This window comes from Vidua chalybeata, chromosome 6 (assembly GCF_026979565.1).
Source record: "Vidua chalybeata isolate OUT-0048 chromosome 6, bVidCha1 merged haplotype, whole genome shotgun sequence".
Classification (NCBI taxonomy): Eukaryota; Metazoa; Chordata; class Aves; order Passeriformes; family Viduidae; genus Vidua; species Vidua chalybeata.
In genome coordinates, this window is record NC_071535.1 from 55,924,792 (window position 1) to 55,944,818 (window position 20,027).

Consider the following 20,027-nt stretch of genomic DNA (forward strand, 5'->3'; position numbering starts at 1 on the left):
ATCCATTATCCTGCTTTTAACTGGGAACAAGTGCTGGGAGTGGCACCTTTGGGATTTGCCCATCCTCTTGCACAAAATCCATTAGGGTTTGCAAGATAGTCCCATTTTTCCTGAAAACTCCACTGCTGCGGTCAAGTCCATGCCAAGGAGATGCATTCTGGAGTCTTCTTATGAAAAATTAATCATTCCCAATGTAACAGAAAGGAGATGTCATGCATATTTGAGGGAAATGTGGGATTCATGAGACCTGTTTCTACCCAAGGCAGGAGAGTTTGGAGTTGAGGAAAAAGGGGATGGATTTAACCAAGGAGAACATGCACCTTGATGTGTTTATGGCAAAGGGGCTTTGGGAAGGAGTCTGAGGGAGGAATGAGGTGAGATGGAGATGGATCAGTGCTGGGCCAACTGGGAAGTGGTTACACCAATGTTGTGTCCATCACCATTGTGGTTACAGGGAATTTATTCCAGGATTTCAGGGTTAAACTGGTGAGCCAAAGAGGAAGGTTGTTGTTCCCTGAGTTTTGAAGGTCAGTTGATATTCCGAGATTATTTTAGGAATTTGTGTCAGTGGGCAGTGCTGGAGTTCCAGATCCAAGCTGATCCCATTAGTTCTGTCCCGATGACATTGTGGAGGTGATTGTGGTGCCACGGCCTTATCCCAAGGGAGCCACATCCAAAGTGTGCCAAGCCACAGGAGGCTGTTTGAACCTTTCCTGTCTCCAAGCTTCATTCCCTGGTTCTGCCGCTGACTAATTTTATTCCATTCTCCTTGGACAGTGGGAGATTATCAAGGAGAATCTTCAAAGTAGCCATGAAGATATACCAAAATTCTAATCCCCATTGATTTTTTCCAGTGATCTCTGCCTGGGATTTGCTTATAAACATGGCTCTTAAATGTTCCATGAATCCATGGAATATTGCTTAAAGTAGGGGTCTGTTCCCTTAATCACATCCAGTGAGAGCAGAGCTCTCACAAGCTTCCGGCAGCTGCTTTGTCTTCTTCCCCCTGGGAAGAGCTTTCCCTGCAATTCCTGCAGGCACTGCTTGCAGCAGATACTTCCTGCCTCTTGGAAAAGACAGAAAGGACTCACCTTCCTTTGGTGCCATGGAATTTGTCCCCTCTTGGTATTCAATCCTGGAATGGTTTGGTTTAGAAAGGACATGGAATGCTTGCTCATCCCATTCTACCCTCTGCTGTGGACAAGGACACATCCCACTATCCCAGGTTGCTCCAAGCTTTGTCCAGCCTGGACTTGTCATTTCCAGGTTTGAGGCAGCCACAGCTTCTCTGGGAAATCCATTCCAGGGCCTCAGCACTCTCACAGGGAAGGATTTCTTCCCAATATCTGATCCAAACCCACATCATGTCAGTGGGAAGCCATTCCCCCTTGTCATGTCCCTCCATGCCCTATTCCAAAGGCCCTTTCCAGCTCTCTTGGAGCCTCCTTAGACATTGGAAGAGGCTCTAAGGCTCCCTGGAGCCTTCTCCTCTCTGGGCTGAGCCATGCCAGCTCTCCCAGCCTGGCTCCAGAGCAGAGCTGCTCCATGCAAATTCCTCTGGCCAGCTTCAGGACATTCCGTGTGGATATAACCCATCCCCCTTCTCCCTGGAAGGCAAGAACAATTCCCAGATTGTGATAAACCAACTCAGAAACAGAAAGAGCCTCATTTAAAACCCTTCAGAACAGCTGGACGGGGCCTGATGGGGTTGGATCCAAGCTGGAATTGATGATTTCCGTCAAGTCCAGTAAGTGCTTGGTGGGAGCGAGAGGGTTGTGGGAGCTGCAAGGGAATGATCCAGCCTGGAGTGGGAAGCCTGTATTCCATATGGGAGGGAAGGAAGTATTTGGGGTGACTTGATGGGACCACGATTCTGTTAGTTAGGGAAGTGAGCTGTTTGTTATCCTGCAGAGTGAAAAAGCAGGATGCAGCATCCATGCTGTGCCCTCAGGACAGGTGTCTCCAGCACCTGGACAAGGTGACCTGGATGTGCTCTCAGGGAGAAGGGGAGCACCTCTGCTCTGGAGCAGAAAATCACTCATGAGAAAAAGCTGCTGTGGGAGGTGCCAGGACACAAAGCTCCTTTGGCTTTGGTTTTCCTGCTGCATTTCCCAAGAAGTTGAGCTGGGAGCTGGCAAGCCTGGGCTTGAACTTCCCAGTGGGACAGCAGGTTGGGACATTCCTGGGGAACATGGTGACATTTTAGCAAGGGAAAGGGATCCTGGGAAGGGCAGCATTCCAGGACATGGTGCTGGATTTCTGTGGAACAGCAAAGGGCTTTGTCCTTTAGCGACACCTGGAACCATCCACTGAGACCTACAAATCCTTTTTTTTTTTGGTGAATTCTGTAGCCCTGAGCAGTGAAGGCAAACATCTGGCTTATTTTGAGGGAATTTCCTTGGCTGAGTCACCCTGGAGGACTCTGGAATTTGTAGAGGCCAGCTGGAAGAGGGTGCTGGCAGAGATGAGATGGGATTACTTTGTCATACCTGGGTCTTGTGAAAGTGCCATCAGGTGCCTGAGGGAAAAGGTAGGGAAGGAATATTGGGATAACAGGGCTTCCTCCATGCAGACATCCCCAGGGATCTGGCAGAGGGAGAAAAAACTCCCAGCAGATCCAATTTCAGCTTGGGTTTGGCCTCCCATCTTTTGCTCTGAACAGCAGGAGGTTGGGAACCAGGGGAGGTTTTGGGGTGATGGAAGTGGGAATCCTGAGTTAGCCTGTGGATTAAGGGATGGGGAATTGCAGGGGGTTGTGAATCTTTGGATGCAGGGATGGAGAATTGCAAGGAGTTGTAAGCATGTGGATGCAGGATTGGGAATTTGCAGGGGGTTGTGAGCCTGTGGATGCAGGAATGGAGACTTGCAGGGAGTTGTGAACCTGTGGATGCAGGGATGAGCAATTGCAGGGGATTGTGAGCCTGTGCATGCAGGAATGGGGATTTACAGGGATGGGGAATTACAGAGGTTTGTGAGCCTGTGGATATAGGGGTGGGGAATTGCAGGAGGTGGTGAGCCTGTGGATGCAAGGATGGGGAATTGCAGGGAGTTGTGAACCTGTGGATGCAGGGATGAGCAATTGCAGGGATGGGGATTTGCAGGGGTTGTGAGCCTGTGGATGCAGGAATAGGGATTTGCAGGGATGGGGAATTACAGAGGTTTGTGAACCTTTGGATATATAGGGATGGGGAATTGCAGGGGATTGTGAGCCTGTGGATGCAGGGGTGAGGATTGCAGGGGCTTGGAGCATTGGGCTGTGTGGGTGCCTCGGGAATCTTCAATTCTGGGAGCTTGGAGCAATTCCTGCTTGGATTTGGGTGGAGGGAGTGGGTGACTGGGGGTGTTGCTGTGGTGTGGGTTGGTTCCTGGCATACAGGATCCAGGCACAGCCTTTTTCCTTCAGTTTTATTTCCTGGTGTACTTCTCCCTAAGGAGGCTCATGTCAGATGGGATGGGCTGTTGGATTAGCCTAAGTCTCCGAGGTTTAGCTGGAATGTTGTCTCACTAGCGTTTTTCTCCCTTGCTCTTTTCCCTAAGCCTTTCCCTACAGACAGCTAATTCTCCCCTTCCCCCACATCCTGTCATAGCCCAGAGCATGTCACAAGGAATTAACGGCTGGAGAGGCCGGGAGAGGCTCCTCTGGAACAGTCTCTCTTTTCTGTGCCCGGGGTGGCCCCCTCTGTGTGTCCCTTTTGTGTCCCATCCAAGTCCCCTCCCCCTGGCCATTCACCGGAGAGTCCACGGCCGGGAGCCTTTCCCAGCCCGATGCCGTGGCTGTGTCCGAGGGCTCCCGGTAGCGCTCCCGGTTTCTCGGTGGGAAGAGGGAGGAGGTTTGTGCCGCTCGAGGGTTTTCCTCCTCTCCCAGCTCCGCATCTCTGACAGCATCGCCCGCTCTCGCTCCCAGTCCTCCTTCCCACAATCCACGTACAATCTCCTCAGAATAGGGATGATGTCACTTCCTTCCAGAGGGTGCTGGGGGGTGTGGAAGGGGGGAGTCACGACCTCTTGCTCTCGGCATTCCCGGTGGATAAATGAGGTGCAGGGAGGGAGTTGCTCTGAGGATGATGCCCGGCTCTGTCGGCAGGCAGATCCCAGTTCCTACGCCGTGCTTCCCTTTGCTGAGTGGGATTTTCAATGGCTGCAGGAAGAGTTTGCTGTTCCCTCCTGAGCTTGTGATGCCTGTCTCCCTGGATATGCACTTTTCCTGAAATCCCCTTCTGGGAGAGAAGGATGCGCAGCAGCTGGACCACATGCCATGTAAGATTCCTGCTTCCCTAGATCTTGCCTGGCTCTGAGGGGACTCCTTGTGCATGTGCTTCCCTTATTTCAGTGTTGGGAGCTTGGGGCTGCTTGTACTGGGATTCAGTTTTCAAGATCCTGGGAATGTTTGGCTCTTTCCAGCAGTTTTAGGGACAGTGTGAGGGTTCTTGCTGTCACAGAGCCAGGGTCAGTGGTCTCAGGGCTCTTTGCACTCCAGCCTTCCGGTTTCTCCCAGTTCCTCTGCTGGATCGTATCTTCAGCATCTTAAAACACAGTTCCTGGGATATGCTGTGCTGGAATGAAGCTGAAGAGTCCTCACAGTGAGAGCTTTTTCTGGTGGGTTTTCCAGTCTCAGGCCCTCCGTCATCTCCCTCCTTTCCAAAGCAGGGGCAAAGCCCTGAACCTCCTGGTTTAAATTGAGAAATCTTTGGGAATAAATTGGGAATGTTCCTGCCCAGGGAGTCTGATAAGTGGAGTGACAGTTCCACAGTGAGTATTCCCATATGTGACAATGAGTGACAGGCTTCTCTGCTCTGTCCCCATCTGTTGCTGTGGATAAGGAATCCACATTGGATATTTGTTGCTGTCGTTGATATCCTGCTTCTCAAACTGGGAGAGGGTGGTGGGAACTGGGAGAGCCCAACTGGAAGGGTGAAAGAATTCCAGAAAGTGCGTTGGTGGGATGCAGCCGAGGGATGACGGGAACGGAGCTGGGCTGGGAAGTGCTGGAGGTGTATCCAGGGTTTGTAATATCCCAGCTGTCCTGGGTGGTGAATGACAGGCACGATGGGGCTGGGAGGGAGTCTCCAGATGGCCAGAGGAGTGAAGGTAGAGCTGGAATGTACCCAGTGCTCTGATTATTCTGCGCTGAGGAAGTGGGAATCCAAATGGTGCTGGAATTTCGCATTTGCTTTGTCTGTGGAACGAAGCGTTTCCTTCAACTGAGTGACAGGCTGGATGCACCCTGTTAACTGTGGAATCTCCTGGAATTTGAGGGGATTGTGTAGGTTTTCAGTAATGGTTGGCTGAAACAGGTTGGAAGATCCATTCTGGTGCCTGTGGGTGTTGGCACAGGAGAGGAGACTCTGGATTTGGGATATTCTGGGAAGTGGTGGGCTAACCATACCTGACTGCTGGTTTGAATTTAGTGGGACAGAGTAGGAATTGGTGCCATGGGCTGTCTCAAACCTAACATTTGTGTTATCTGGAAGGTTCAACTTAGTTTAAATCATGAGCAACCTGGACTTGTGGGAAGTGTCCCAATCCATGACAGGGAGATGGAACTGGATCATCTTCAAGCTCCCTTCGTATCCAAATGATGCTGGAGTTCTATGGATGTTGTTCCCTTTCTGATTTGTTTTACCCACAGCACTAAATTAGGGACATCATATCCAAGTGTGGGTTTTTTTTTGCCTGGTACAGGAAGTATCACAGGTGATATTCCCTTGGGAATGCTGTTGGAAATCCTGTTGTAAGTAATGGATGAGGACACTTTGTCCTGATCTGGCAGTGTGCTGTTGGGCTCGCAGAGGCAAAAATCCAAGAGCACTTAAGGATTTGCAAGTGCTTTGGAACAGCATGGCCACTGCAGGCCATAGGTGGAGCACTCCAGCAGCAGTGCACAGATGTGGGAACTGGGAGGTTGGTGGAGTTGGGAACTGAGATGGATCAATTGGGAGAGCTTGGAGCAGAGAGGCGTAGGTGAGGTGTAGCATTCCTTGGTAGCACAGGTAAGAGGTGGGACAGGGATTAGGGCATGGAAAAGGGACAGGACTGATCCCCAAATCCAGAAATCCCTGGTGGCTGTGGCCAGAGTGCAGAGACCATCCTGGATTTGGCAAAACAAAGGAAAATTCCTGGTAGCGGGTCATGTGTTGAGCCAGGAAGGCAGGAGTGGGATAAGGTGTGCTGCCAGAGTCCCTCTGCAGCAGCTTGGAGTACGGCCAGCTGGGATGGAGTGGGATGGCTGAGTTGGAGGAGGCTGGAGCACCCTGTGCAGTCTCGTGACTTTGCACCACTCCTGTTTCTATTTTCCAAAGGGTTTGGGAAGCCCTAAAAATAGGAGCACAAACAAAACCCAGGGAGGAACAGCAGCTCCTCAGTCTCCCACCTTGGAATTTGTTGTGCTTGTCAGAGCTGGTGCGGATGCAACAGAGATGTGGAGCTGGCAGGATGTTCCTGCTGGTCCAGGGGGAGATCTCCTAGGAGTCAATATCCTCACTGGAAGTGCTGTTGGGAGCCAGTCCATAGCTCCCCAGATGCTGCCACTGGCTGTTAATGGATATTTTGGCTTCCTGAGCCAAGTGTGGGGGGGAGAATTGTTTGACAACAACAGCCTGGCAGGAGGTTTGTGCATGGAAAAACAGTAATAAGGTTTTCCAGAGATTTGAGGCCACGGTGACCTGTCCCAAATCCCACGGTGGCTGCTCACCATCACAGCCTAACAGGATTCCAGGTAATCCCATGAAGTGGAGCTGGATGAGTTACACACCAGCTTCACCTAATACTTCCCACTCCTTCAGCTCCCAGCCCTCCTTCCCGAGCATGCCATGCCCCCTGGTGCTGGAAGGAAGCAGCTATGGGATAAACCAGGATGGCTCCCAGGTTGTGGGGCTCTCCAGAGGGGGCTGGAGAGGCTCAGCAGCAGCTTTGCTTCCATTCTTTTCCAGGAGGTGAGTGCTGTGCCTGCTGAACTTCCCGGGACCCGCCAGCCATGCCAGGGATTGTCGTGTTCCGCCGGCGCTGGTCTGTGGGCAGCGATGACCTGGTTCTGCCAGCCGTCTTCCTCTTCCTCCTTCACACCACCTGGTAAGTGAGAAGGGCACAAGGATGCTTGGAATTCACCCAGGAATTCTTCTGGCTATTTCTGGCATGGAAATTCTCCCTGCAATTCTACATGGGGCCAGAAAGTTTGGTTGGGGCATTCCTGATGAACACCAACATTTTTCCAGCTTCTGTTTTCGTAGCTTAGCTCTGTTCCAAGGTCTAGCCTAGTTCCAAAGAAGCTGACCAGAGCTTCTTGTTATCCTCCTGTGCTACCCAGGATTCTCCACTAGAATTTAGGGCTGTGTTTCTGTACAGATGCTCAGGAAAAACAAGCATGGAATCCTGGAATGGTTTGGGTTGGAAGAGGCCTCAAAGACCATCCAATTCCAGCTCCCTGCCATGGGCAGGGACAGCTCCCACTAGATTGCTCCAAGCCCCGTCCAACTTGGCCTTGGACGCTTCCAAGGGATGTGGCAGCCACAACTTCTCTGGAGTGGTAAATCCCATGGGATAATGTGGCATGGATGAAATGGTTCAGACGGGGGTAGCAGGGCCTCTGGATGGCTTGTGGGGATTTGGGGCCCAAATGAAGATTAATGTAAGGAGCTGTGGGACACTGAGGGAGGAAGCAGCTGTGGGGTATTCCATGGTTTCCCTTGGCTTTCCTGCCCGGCAGGTTTGTGATTCTCTCGGTGGTGCTCTTCGGGCTGGTGTACAATCCCAACGAGACGTGCTCCCTGAACCTGGTGGACCACGGCCGGGGCTACCTGGGAATCCTGCTGAGCTGCATGATCGCCGAGCTGGCCATCATCTGGCTGAGCATGCGCGGGAGCATCCTGTACACGGAGCCGCGGGATTCCATGCAGTACGTCCTCTATGTCCGACTGGGTAAGCGGCCGGAGTCTCCACGCTTCTGTGTGCTCTTCCCTGGAGCCTCCCCTCCCTGCCTAGTGTGACTTCTCTGGCATGGCCAGATGGCTGCCAGGATGTGCCGTGCATCCCGATGAATCCATAGGCTGCGCCTTGTCACGGCTGTCAGACTGGCAGGCGATGTCCCAAATAGCCTCCTTTTCCTCTCATGGAATCTGCTCCCCTTCTGTCTCTCTTTTCCCCCTTACGTTTTGCAAGGATAGAGGCATAAATCCCGAAGGTTCTGACCCCGAGGTGTTGCCTCTTGACTCACCTGATCCATCCATCCAAGCACTGGGAGGAAAATAGGTTTTCCACCTGCTCACTCCCTTTTTCTTTCTATAAGCAATTCCTGTCTCGCTCCCTCTCCAAAAACTAGAGCAGGGAAGAGAATTATTCCTTGATCCCTCATTCCCTTTTAGCTTGTTTTGCCTGGGTTCTGTTGCCTTCCAGGTACAGAAATTTAATCAGATTCTTCTGTGCCAAATGAAGGTTTTAAGAGAAAAATCTTTGGGGATGCAGAGCCAAACCCATTCCAAACAAATCATCCTGTGGGTTTGCATCCCTGCTTTTTGCTGGGTTGTTTTCCCGCAGAATCCACTAAAATAGGGATAACCTTGCTTGAAAGCTTAGTCTGGAAGACTTGGAATGCTCAGTGCAAGTCATTAATGCAAACAGCAAACAAATCTCCCTCTCCAGCCTTCCAGCCAGTCTCCCTAGGGAAGCATGGAGAGCCTGGCAGTTTGTGCTAAAACCAGACTAAGTGGGGCAGAGGAGGTAGGGAGAATCCAAAGAAAGGTTTTCCTGTCCCCCAAAACATCCCTTCTTCTTCCTTAAACTCTGTGTGCTCAGGAGTGGGATTTCCTCTGGATTTTGGGACTTGTATTCCCTTTTTCCTGGGTATTTTGCTCCTGGTGGTTGATCAGTTGTGCTGATGGAAGTAGGAGCGTGACCAGTGCGTGGGCAAGGTCCATGTGACTATCCCAATTTAAGCATGTGCTGTTTAATGCAGAGGAATTTAGGGAATTAACTCCAATGTGAACCTGGGAATGTCTCATCCCTGCTCCTGCCCTGCAGCAGGCAAAGGGGAGAGGAGCCAAGGCAAGCAAAACCTAACTCAGGCATAAATTGGGTTCATCAGGAATCAGTCCCAGCCCTGATTCCTTGCCCAGGAAAGCTCTGTCTCCTGGAACTGGTCTTTCCAGGTCTGTAGTGAAGCCACTTACGGAAAGATTCCGTGCCAGCAGGAGATAAGGAGGGTGAGTGGGATAAGCCAGGCTGGATTTAGTCTCAGTTCTACCAAAATTTAGGCAATCCCAAGCAAGGTATTCACCTTCTCCACACCTGATTGCCCACGTGTCCTTTGGCATTCTGGGGAGAAAGTGGGAGGATGGGCACTTCAGAGCAGTTTCCCAGCTTTTTTTGTTCCAGGGAAGCACTGTTGATCCCCAGTTTCTAGTTTGCTATCGGAGTCACATGCAAAACTAAGGAGCTCCTTAGGCGCTGTCTCCTTGGAACTGTTATGGGAAGGGCTGCAAAGGTGCTGAGAATGTTTGCTAAGCATAGTGAGCAGGATTAATCCTGGATCCACATGCTCATATATTTTGGATCCGTGAGTCAGGCCAGCTGTCTGAGGTAGTTAAGATTTGGGTCCTGTCATTCCTGCTGCCTCAGGGAGTCTTTCCAGCAGCGTGGGAGGAAGGTCTGGATCTCTGATTCATACCTGTGACACAACCAAGGGCACTGACCCCTCCACAATCCCATCTTTTTGGAGTCATTTGGAACATGTCGCACTTTGGGCTCATATCCTTACACATCCCCTTCCAATGCGTTTTTATACCTATTCCTTGTGAGAAAATGGGGAGAGGAGCGCATCCTTAGGGAAAAAAAGGCTGCTGTCATCCGTGCCGTTCCCTTTTTTTTCCAGCGATCCTGGTGATTGAGTTCGTGTACGCCATCGTGGGCATCGTGTGGCTGACACAGTACTACACCTCCTGCAACGACATCACAGCCAAGAGTGTCACCCTGGGTACGGAGCTGGAATGTGGCCTGGGAGCATTCTGACGGATTGGCGGGCACCCTTCATTCCCGCCTGTGCCGATTGACTCTGGGCAGTGGATGGGAGCTGTCAATGTGGGGCTTGTTTTCCTGTTTATTGCTCGGAACAGTCGTTCCATTCATCCGCCCGTGCTGCCGGCACTCAGGCAGGGATCTGGGTTCCCAGGGAAGGGCAGTCTGTAAATCCCACTTTCCCCCTTCAGAATGGTTTTACTGTTTTCCTGGAAGCCTTTCCTAGTCTCCTGGTGGGGATGATGTTAATGGTGCAGTCCCGGATACTCAGGGAGCACTTAATGACCCCATAAAACAGCCGGAAGACTCATCCAGCTGTGGCTTAAAAGCCTTTCCAGAGGATTTCCTTCTGCTGCGGGAGTTTGGGATGGGAAGTAAGGGCCGGAGCACGTGACTCCTGTTCTTCTTTTTTTTCCAGGAATGGTGGTGTGCAACTGGGTGGTGATCCTGAGTGTGTGCATCACTGTGCTGTGTGTCTTCGATCCCACGGGACGCACCTTCGTCAAGCTCCGCGCCACCAAGCGCCGGCAGCGCAACCTAAGGACCTACAACCTCAGGTAAGGCAGCATTCCATGGGATCCCAGAATTCCGGGGTGCCTTGGGCGCAAGGGACCTTAAAGGTCATTGAATTCCAACCCCCTGCCATGTGCAGGGATGCCTTCCACTAGACAAGGTAGCTCCAGCCTGGCCTTTGACACTTCCAGGGATGGGGCATCCACAGCTTCTCTGGGAAACCTGTTCCAGGGCCTCACCCCCACACAGGGAAGCATCTCTTCCCAATGTCCCATCTGTCCCTGCCTTCTCTCTGTCAGTGCCATTTCCCATTGTCCTGTCCCTCCAGCCCCTTGTCCAAAGTCCCTCTCCAGCTCTCTTGGATCCACTTTAGGCACTTTAAGATCTCTCTGGAGCCTTCTCTTGTCCAGACTGAGCATTCCCAGCTCTCCCAGCTTGTCTTCACAGCAGACTGAATTTCCCTTCTATTCAAGGACACAGAGATTTAAGGAAAGAAGCAATGGAGGGTTTCAGCGTTATCAATGCTGTGTCCTCATGGCTACAGGCACCCAAAATCCTCCTCAAGCCAGGGAATTCCAGGATGGTTTGGGCTGGAAGGGATCTTAAAGGCCTTTAAGCCATGGGCAGGGACACCTTCCACTATACCAGGTTGTTCCAAGCTGTCCTGGAACACTTCCAGGGATGAGGCAACCACAGCTTCCCAGGGCAAGGTTTCTGGAAGGGTGTCCTGCTTTTTTGGGATCTTGCCCTTCTCCTTGCCTTGCTGCAGGGACCATTCTGCTCTGCTGAAGGGGATTTTGGGAGGATGCACCTCCCTGTCAGGTGCTGTGCGTGGGCACCTACATCCAAAGGAGGCAAAGCCATGTAGAATCCAGATGGATTCTGCCTTAATTGCTGGATTTGTGGATCCTCATGGACCCTGCTGATTACAACAACCTGTTTGTCCATATCCCATAGCAGTGTTTTCGGTGGAAACAGTGAGTGTGTGCTTAAATTTTCCTTACTTCGAGGCAGCATCTCCTTCCAAATCCCCTTTCTTCCTTTATTTTCCTCTCCAAAATCCAACCTTTTGCCCTGAGGTTTCTCCTATTTAGCCTTGGCCAAGGAACAATTCCATTTGTGTTGGCAGTCAGCTCTTTTAATTAAGAATTGATTCCATCTTGGAGCTCCCCAGATGGGGAGAGAAAAAGCTTTTTTTCACCAAGCAAAGCTTTTTCTGAAGGATTTTTTCCAGTAGGGGACAACACAAACAGGCTTTGTTTCCTTTGATATGTGACTGTCCTTGAGGAATGTGGTTTTGGAGGGCATCAGGATCCAAGGGATAAAAAATGAGGCTTTCAAAAACCACTCTGTAAATTTCCCATTTTTCATTGGGTTTGTGTATTTTCTGTATTCCAGTGACTTGGAATGAGGTCCCTTTTGAGGGAAAACTAGGCTTTTCTAAGGATAGTGCATCAAGTTCTGTGGGAAGGAGCCTGAGTTTTTTTTGTGGAATGCCAGATATTCCTCCTGACCTTTCCAATATGGTACAGTGGCCTGGAATATTTGGAATTAGTGATGATTGCTCCTTGGAATCAGGACATTCCCAGGAAGATAAGAAGGATGATACTGTGGATGTAGTACTGCATCCAAGGAAAAAATTCTGGACTGGCATGGTTTTCCCAGAGCAGCTGTGGCTACTCCATCCCTGGAAATGTTCAAGGGTGGATGGGGCTTGGAGCAATCTGGGACAGTGGGAGCTGTCCCTGCTCATGGCAGGGCGTGGAACTGGATGAGCTTTATGGTCCCTTCCATCCCAAACCATTCCAGAATTTTATGATGATTTTTCCAAAGCAAATCTGAGCTCCACAGCTTGCACAAGTAAATTCAAACCAACCCCAAATTTGTCTCCTCTGTGGGGAATTTTGAGATCCCAGAAAGCTGAGTGAAGGCCTTTCTCCCTTGGCCAGGTTTTTCCCTCCAGGCCTGCAGCATTTATGGAGAGCTTGTTCCTGCTGTTCATGGATTTTCCCTCTGGAAGGGGAATGTTAACAGCTGTTAACAAGCAAACACTGTGGGCTATGATGTGAAAAACAAACATCAAATGTGACTGTTCACTGCTCAAACAATTGTTTCCAAAGGATACATTCCCAACTTCTCCCTCTTGCTGAAAAAAATCCTTTCCAAGGAATAGATGAGGAAGTTCTCTGCCTGGCTGGATTGTGTTCCATGGTAGTTTTCCTTTCCCAGTGGCATCGTGGTATGTGTGGGCTGGGAAAAAGAAATAACCCAATAAAAGGCTTGGCTCTCTGTGCCAAGGCTTTTCCAAGGAGCTTTGGAGCTCCTACTGAACGTGTGGAAGTTTGGCATTAGGAAGAAAGAATTTGGGAAAAGATGGAGCGAAAACAGCTCAGAGTACACATGGTTGTTGAAACCCACTAGGGAAATTCTGGAGTTCTTTGGAATCTGGTGGAGCAAAGCCCTGCTGCCACTCATATTCCCATTCCTCTTCTGAAAGGTTATGGAGAGCTGTTTTCAGATACTCAGGCAGGAGCCTATGGATTCCTGTGGGATCTGCTCCTTCCATTTCAATCAAATATTCCTTTGCCAGCATCTTTTCATTCCAGGTGCAACCCACTTTCTGGGATTGGGCTTATCCTGATGGGATACCCTGCCAGAAAATGGAGTGGTGTTTTATTTTGGATTGCTCTGACTTGGATTGAATCTGTGTTTCCCTAAAAAAACGAGGAGCTGTGGACTTCATGGAGCTTGGCACTCTGGCACAGAATCAGTCCCTACTTCCATGGCAGGGGGTGGAACACAATGATCCTAAAAGTCCCTTCCAACCCAAAGCATTCCATGATTCTGTGACTGGGAAAAATTGAATATCTGAAATGCTCTGGGTCTCTTGTGCCATTCCCACTCCCTCATCCTGAGGTAATTTTTTTCCTCCTGAGTGTTTGCATATCCTGGCACATGGAGCAGGTGCCAAATTGCAACAGGAGCTTCATTCCATGCATCCCATTCAGGCAGGACACCAGGTATCCAAACACAGTGCTTGATCCTGTGGTTTCACACTTCTCTGGAGCATATCCAGGGAAGGGAATGGAGCTGAGGCAGGAGCTGGAGCACCAGGGGTGGCTGAGAGAGCTGAGAGGACTCAGCCTGGGGGAAAGGAGGACTGGGGGAACCTTATCCCATTTTTCCACTCCATGTTGGATCCTATGCTGTGTTCTGCCTCTCCTCACATTCCTGCTCTCCCCTTTATTCCCAGACACCGCCTGGAAGAGGGACAAGCCAGCAGCTGGACACGCAGGCTCAAAGTGTTCCTTTGCTGCACACGGACAAAGGACTCCCAGTCGGTGGGTACCAAAAATCTCCTGTTGGGAATCAAAATATCAGTGGGAGAAATCACTGTTTTCCCTCAGGTTAGGATCACATTTGGCAGCACTTCCTGGGCAGCTCCCGTTTCCCTTTATCAGCCCCTTCCTGAGCTCTTTCTTCTGTTGTTTCCATCAGTTTCACACCCTTAAGGAGGAGAATTTGAAAATGGGAAAACAAAACCTGGAAGGATCACCAAAATCCTTCCGGATCTCCTGACAATCAAAAACTGTCTAATCCATAGATCCACGTGAAGATCACAGGGAATTTTCATGTGCTGCCATTGGGATTTTCCATTGTTGTTCTCTAGCAGGGAAGGGTAAAGGCCTTGAAATTCTTTCTCCAAAAGTTATCATTCCATTCTCCTTAGCATCACTAGGATCAGGTTTGTGCCTGAGGGTGGGATTCAACAGCATTCCTGAGGACCTGCTGGAGAGGCAAGTCAAACTTTGGCACTGGAAAAATGTGCTTTTGATTTAACTAATTTGGCTAAAATTCTGATGATTTGAGGACTCCTGAAGGAACCAGCAGACCCAAGGAATTGTTCCCAAAGGAAGGAGAAAGCCATAAAAATCAGGAGATTTGTGGCAGACACTGAGCTCTGAATTAGTTACAACCTCTCAGGGAAAAAGCTGGGATTTATCAAGGACATTCCAACAAAACCAGCAGTGGCCAAAAAAATCCGCCCAGACGTTTAACTCCAGTTAGAAGGGCACGGAAAATGACAGGGAAAACACCAAGGGACCAACCACAGCCGCCGTGTCCTCACTAAATATAGCCCAGAGTTCGTGCTCCAAAAGGATGCAGCAGGAAAAGGAGCACATTGGAAAGGATGTGAACGTGGAGAGGAAGAGAAATGAGACTGGGATTGATATCTCCAAAGGGAAAGTGGAAAAATAAAGGAGAGTCAGGTGAACGTTTGTTCTTCCCAGGTGATGAATTGGATTAACAGCATTTCTTAGGGAGTGCTGTGGAATTATCCACTGGTGCAGCTTCCAGAGTGTGGAAGGCTGCAGGAATTGTCACAGGCCTTGCGCAGAAATCCAGCACCATGTCCCGGAATGCTGCCCCTCCCAGGATCCCTTTCCCTGGCTGAAATGCCACCATGTTCCCTGGGAATGTCCTGGGAAGTTCAAGCCCAGGCCTGCCAGCTCCCAGCTTCTTTGCTGGGGAAATCTATCTGGAAATCCATCTGGAAAACAGAGACCAAAGGAGCTTTGTGCCCTGGCAGCTCCCACAGCAGCTTTTCCTTGGTGTTCCAGAGCAGAGGTGCTTCCCTTCTCCCTGAGAGCACATCCAGGTAACCTTGCCCAGGTGCCGGAGACTCCTGTCCTGAGGGCACAGTATGGATGCTGCATCCTGGGAGAAGGAGTCCTGACAGACACCTGAATGCCCTGAGCAGCTCCCATTTTAATCAGGATTGCAAAGTATTCCAAATATTTTGAGTTCTTTTTAACAAACTTTCCATTCTTCAGTGACTGTTTCTCTTTTTTTTTTTAAGCTTGGAATAAAAGTGGATTCCAAATGCCTCACATTCCTCGTGCTGTTGAATTTCCACTTTACATCCAGCTTTTGAGCAATTCCCAGCCTCTTTTCTCTGCAGGAACAAGCCCTGATGTTGTGTCCTGGCATGGCAGCGTGTGGAATGAATGAGCACGTAATGGATCAGAAATTAATCCATTGCTGCCTATCCCAGACTCCATGGGGAAAAAAAAAAAAGTAACAGCAGAGGATCATTGTCCTCTGGGCTGGAAAAGTGTTTTATGGGATGGACATGGCTTTGGGGAAAGGATCTGGGGTGAAGTCTGAAGCCTCAGAGCCTTCAGGGTCTGTAGCAGAGCACTCCAGGTGGACAAACAGGAATAATGTCAGGTGTTCCCACAAAAAGCTGTTCCTTTGGAGCGGAAAATATGCGTTGAACTTCCATCAGGGCCTTTTTTTGTCAGGGCATCCAGGGATGTAGCTGCCACTTTGGATTAATGGGTGTTTGTCCTGTTTCCTTTGGAGGCTCTTGGCATTTCTTGTGAGCTCACAGGAGCCATGCTAGGATTGATGAGGTCAGGATTTCAAGGATACTGCGGTTGGAATGCCGTTGGCTTTCCAAAGGCACTGCTGGCACGGAGAGTTGGCACCTGGAGCCCCAGTTCTTAATGGGGATTTAACTGGCTTTTGTAGGGAAGTGAAAAATGACAGAAAGTCATCCCACACGCCAGGAGTTTGGCAGGGATAAAAGGATGTAGGTCATTCCTGCAGGGAAGAGAAGGGATTTACTGTCTTGATGGTCAAAGAAGGGAGAGGAGTTCTCTATTCTTGAGTGCTCGGGGTTTCTACAACACTCCAGTCTTGTGGGTTTTGATGCTGGATAAAGGATACTATGAAAACACAGGATAAAGGTTCAGGTGAGGCTGTGATCATCCTTGTAGGAATAGTTTTGGGTGGCAGGAGTCAAATATGGACCATTGGTCGGTACAGCTCCACGTTTTGTTGCTCCAGCCTCTGGATCATCCTTGTCTTTAGGCTGGAGTAAAATGACAGGACAGCACTGACCCACATTCTAGCCCCTCTCCAGCCTCCCAAAATATTCTCCTGTAAGGTCTTGTGGGTTTTGTTTTTTTTTTTTTTTTTTTTTTTTCTGTAGCACAGAGCAAAAAGTGGGAAAAGGACATTTCTTCTCAAAATATCTCTGTACCTCTGCTCCAGAGCCTTTGCTTGACCCTCTCAGGTCACTTCCATTTCTGTCCCTCCTTTTTTGGGTTCGGTCACTTTCATTCCTGGGAATTCTGCATTCAGTGTCTCAGTTTTTACTTTTCACGCCTTTTTGCTTGGTTGTCATCCAAAGTAAACCTGGAAAAGCCTGACAATATGGGCAAAAGGATCCCAGGCCTGGGATAAATTTGGGCAGAAGGATCCCAGGTCTGGAATCGGTACAGGTAAGTTAAATGTGGGCAAAAGGGTCTCAGGTCTGGGGTAAATTTAGGGAAAGGTTCCCAGGTTTGAGTTAAGTTTGGGCAAGAGTATCTCAGGTCTGGGATGAATATGGGAAAAAGGATCCCAGGGCAAAGTTAGAGCTGAAGAGACTCTTACATAGGACAAAATTAGTGGTTTTTCCTCATGGAATGGCCTTTATTCTGCTTTAGAGGAGAAAGGATGACTCCGAGGTAGCACTGGATTGGGATTTGATTGGTTTTCATCCCATTTTCTCTGTTTTGTCTAATAGAGAAAGCCAAAACCATTCCCTTTCCCTCCCTTTGTCCTGTGTGAGCTGTTTGGATGTCGAGGTGCCCACACACGGCACAAATCCAGCCCCCGAGTGGGACTGTGGAAAATAAACAAGACACAATAATCATGTGATTAGTCCAGATCTGGCATTCCCTGCAGGAATCTTGTGGCTGTTTCGGAGGCTGAGCTCCAGAAATGAGTCCACTTCTCACTTTGTGTCCTGTTTTGAGGCTTCCCACACCCCAACTCCTCCTCCTCCTCCTCCAACCCCTCTCTCCCTGGATTTTGCAGGACGCCTACTCCGAGATCGCCTACCTTTTTGCGGAATTTTTCCGAGACCTGGACATCGTCCCCTCTGACATCATTGCGGGGCTGGTTCTCCTGCGGCAGCGGCAGCGGGCCAAGCGCAACGCCGTGCTGGATGAGGTGGGAAAACCTGGGAATCTCTTCCCAGCTGCCCTGGGATTCCCTGGGAAACAGCTGCCCACCTCATTTCTGGGCTGTTCTCACTCGCTGAGGTGGAAAAGAAAAATAATGGCAACTTCAGCAGCTTTTACTAAGTTTTTCCCTGTCAAAGGGCTCAGCTGGTGCTGAGTCAAGTCTGGAATCTGGATTGATCCTCTCCAGACAGGTGGTAAAGGAGGAGCTCTTGATCCCAAAAGGGCCTCCAAGGGGGTTGTAGGTACTTGGAAATGAATGGGAAGATTATTCCCACTGTACAAAGATATGGAGAAGACTGCAGCAATCTGCAGGGGGAAAAATTCCTAAATCTCCAAGCCGCTACTGAGGTTTGCAAATTGTCAAGCCAATAGGAAATGGATTTATTTTATTGGAATTTTCCCCTTGATTTGGGATTCAGGAAAATTTCCCAGTTTTCCAAACTGCTGTTGAGGTTTGAAGATTGCCAGCCCAGTAGGAAATTGATTTATTTTAATAATTTTTCCCCCTTGAGTTGGGATTCAAATCAGACATAAAATCAGGAATAAAAGCATTGGAAGTATTTGAGGGGCCTGGTTGGGATATTTGAGAGTGGATTTTTGTCTTGCTGTCACACAGAAGAATTTTTCTGTGTATTTGTGACTTCCAGGCAAACAATGACATTTTAGCTTTCCTGTCTGGAATGCCAGTGACCAGGAACACCAAATACCTGGATCTGAAGAATGCGGTAAGGCCCTGGGATGTGGGATCCTCCAAACCCACCTATGATCCTTGTTTTCTTTTCCTCACTGGCTTCTCTTATGCCTTTCTGCCCCTCTTTGAAATAATCCAAGGAATTCCATGGGAATGGAATAAAACTTAATCTTTGGAGGCTTGATGACGCGATATTGCTGCAAGAGAGTCAGCACTGTTATTCCTGATTTATTCCAGATTTTGATTCATCTCTGCTTTTGGTTTATCCCTAATTTATCTCTGATTTAGATTTGTCTGATTTATCCCTGATTTTGATTTATCTCTGATTTTGATTTTCCTGCCCAATTTTCCCGCCTCACTTTACCACCAAATTTCCACCCCTTCATTATCCCCCCGCCATTTTCCCCTTCAGCTCTTCCTCCAATTTACCTCCAATTTCTCCCTGATGTTTCCCTGATTTTCCCCTCTGATTATCCTGCTGTGTTTAACTCCAACCCCTGATCCAGCTCTCCCGAATAACTGAGCTTTTGTAGGATGTAACTGCTTCACATGACCCTAAATTGGCTTTGTGGCCCTCTCCAGGCCTCCTCTGGACTGCTGGAAAGGGGATATTTAGGGAGCTCATTTCCAAATCTGCAGGAAGCAGCTTCCTTGGCAGCATGGTGGGATACCCAGAGAATTCCTCAGGAAATCAGGCAGAGAAATCTTTGGGAGGGGGTGGCTCTTGCCTGGCATCCCCACCTCGCTCTCCTCAGTCACCGCAGCGCGGCTGGGAGAGGGGGCTGGCGCTCGGCACGTGCCTAACGACGGAAAAAGGGAATGGAGGGGGGAATTCCAAGAGATTCCAGGCTCAGGGAGTCCCGTGTCTTCCAGCAAGAGATGCAGCGGTACCGGGAGGTGTGTTACTACATGCTCTTCGCCTTGGCTGCCTATGGATGGCCCATTTACCTCATGAGGAAGCCCACGTGTGGACTCTGCCGCCTGGCCAGATCCTGCTCGTGAGTGCCCACCCTCATCCCTTTGTTCCTGCCTGGTTTTCCCACATTTAGGAACAGCCTTTGTTTTTCCCCATGTTTATTTCATCCCCTTGGTGCTTCGTCCCTGCTCGATTTCTTTTCTGCCTTTTTCTCCTTATGTTTTTTTCTTTCTATCTCTCTGGGCTTCATATTCCAAAGGTTTTCTGAATCCCTTCCAGTTCCTAGTACATAAACCAGCCTGTCCTCTGCTCCGTCCTCTCTGGAGCATGGAACAGCCAGCGGAGACAACTCACCTGGCACAACACCAAGTCCAAAAAGAGCTTCTTGGAGCTCAAAATTCAGGGAGTTGACATTTGGGTCCTGATTAAAAGACCTCCAAGATTTGCCTGGCTTGGGCTGTGCTCCCTCAGATTAATTGGATTTTTCCAACTCAGAATGTTTGCCCCGGTGCAAGGGTTTGTTTCCAGCTGCCAGAATTCTGTCACCGGATTCAATTTGGGGATGAGCTTTTGGCATTTCCTTGGCTATTGGGAGGAATGTGATTCCTTGGAATACTTTTATTTGTGAGAGAGAAAGAAGAAAATCAACCTGCGCTTCTCTTTTTATTTTGGGATGATATTCTAAATGCTTTTTTTTCCTGTAAATAAATCTGGAGCTCGGTCTGTGTTGGCTTTTCCACATTGAAGCACTGGAAAACTGTGCTTCCAAGGATAGTATCCTTTGAGGAGCCATCCCACCCCACCATCCTTGGATTCCTTGGGAACTGGCTGCATTGTAGCTCTCTCTGGTGTTCAAAAGGAAAACTGCACCTGATCCCAGATT

At 49.5% G+C, this 20,027-nt stretch overlaps 1 protein-coding gene across 3 annotated transcripts in view; it reads left to right on the forward strand.

Moving 5' to 3' along the window:
• The window catches only part of DAGLA (diacylglycerol lipase alpha), a 56,796-nt gene that overhangs the window by 17,858 nt on the left and 18,911 nt on the right, over positions 1-20,027 (forward strand). Inside the window, exons 3-11 of one of the 3 annotated variants that reach the window (XM_053945727.1) lie at positions 4,085-4,257; positions 6,930-7,068; positions 7,703-7,914; positions 9,863-9,964; positions 10,424-10,562; positions 13,772-13,859; positions 17,389-17,523; positions 18,185-18,262; positions 19,102-19,226. In XM_053945727.1, the coding sequence (XP_053801702.1) occupies positions 6,974-7,068; positions 7,703-7,914; positions 9,863-9,964; positions 10,424-10,562; positions 13,772-13,859; positions 17,389-17,523; positions 18,185-18,262; positions 19,102-19,226 (974 nt within the window). In that variant the 5' untranslated portion in view covers positions 4,085-4,257; positions 6,930-6,973. Of the gene's footprint in view, positions 1-4,084; positions 4,258-6,929; positions 7,069-7,702; positions 7,915-9,862; positions 9,965-10,423; positions 10,563-13,771; positions 13,860-17,388; positions 17,524-18,184; positions 18,263-19,101; positions 19,227-20,027 lie in introns of those variants that run through there. The other 2 variants (XM_053945726.1, XM_053945728.1) reach the window with 2 other exon arrangements.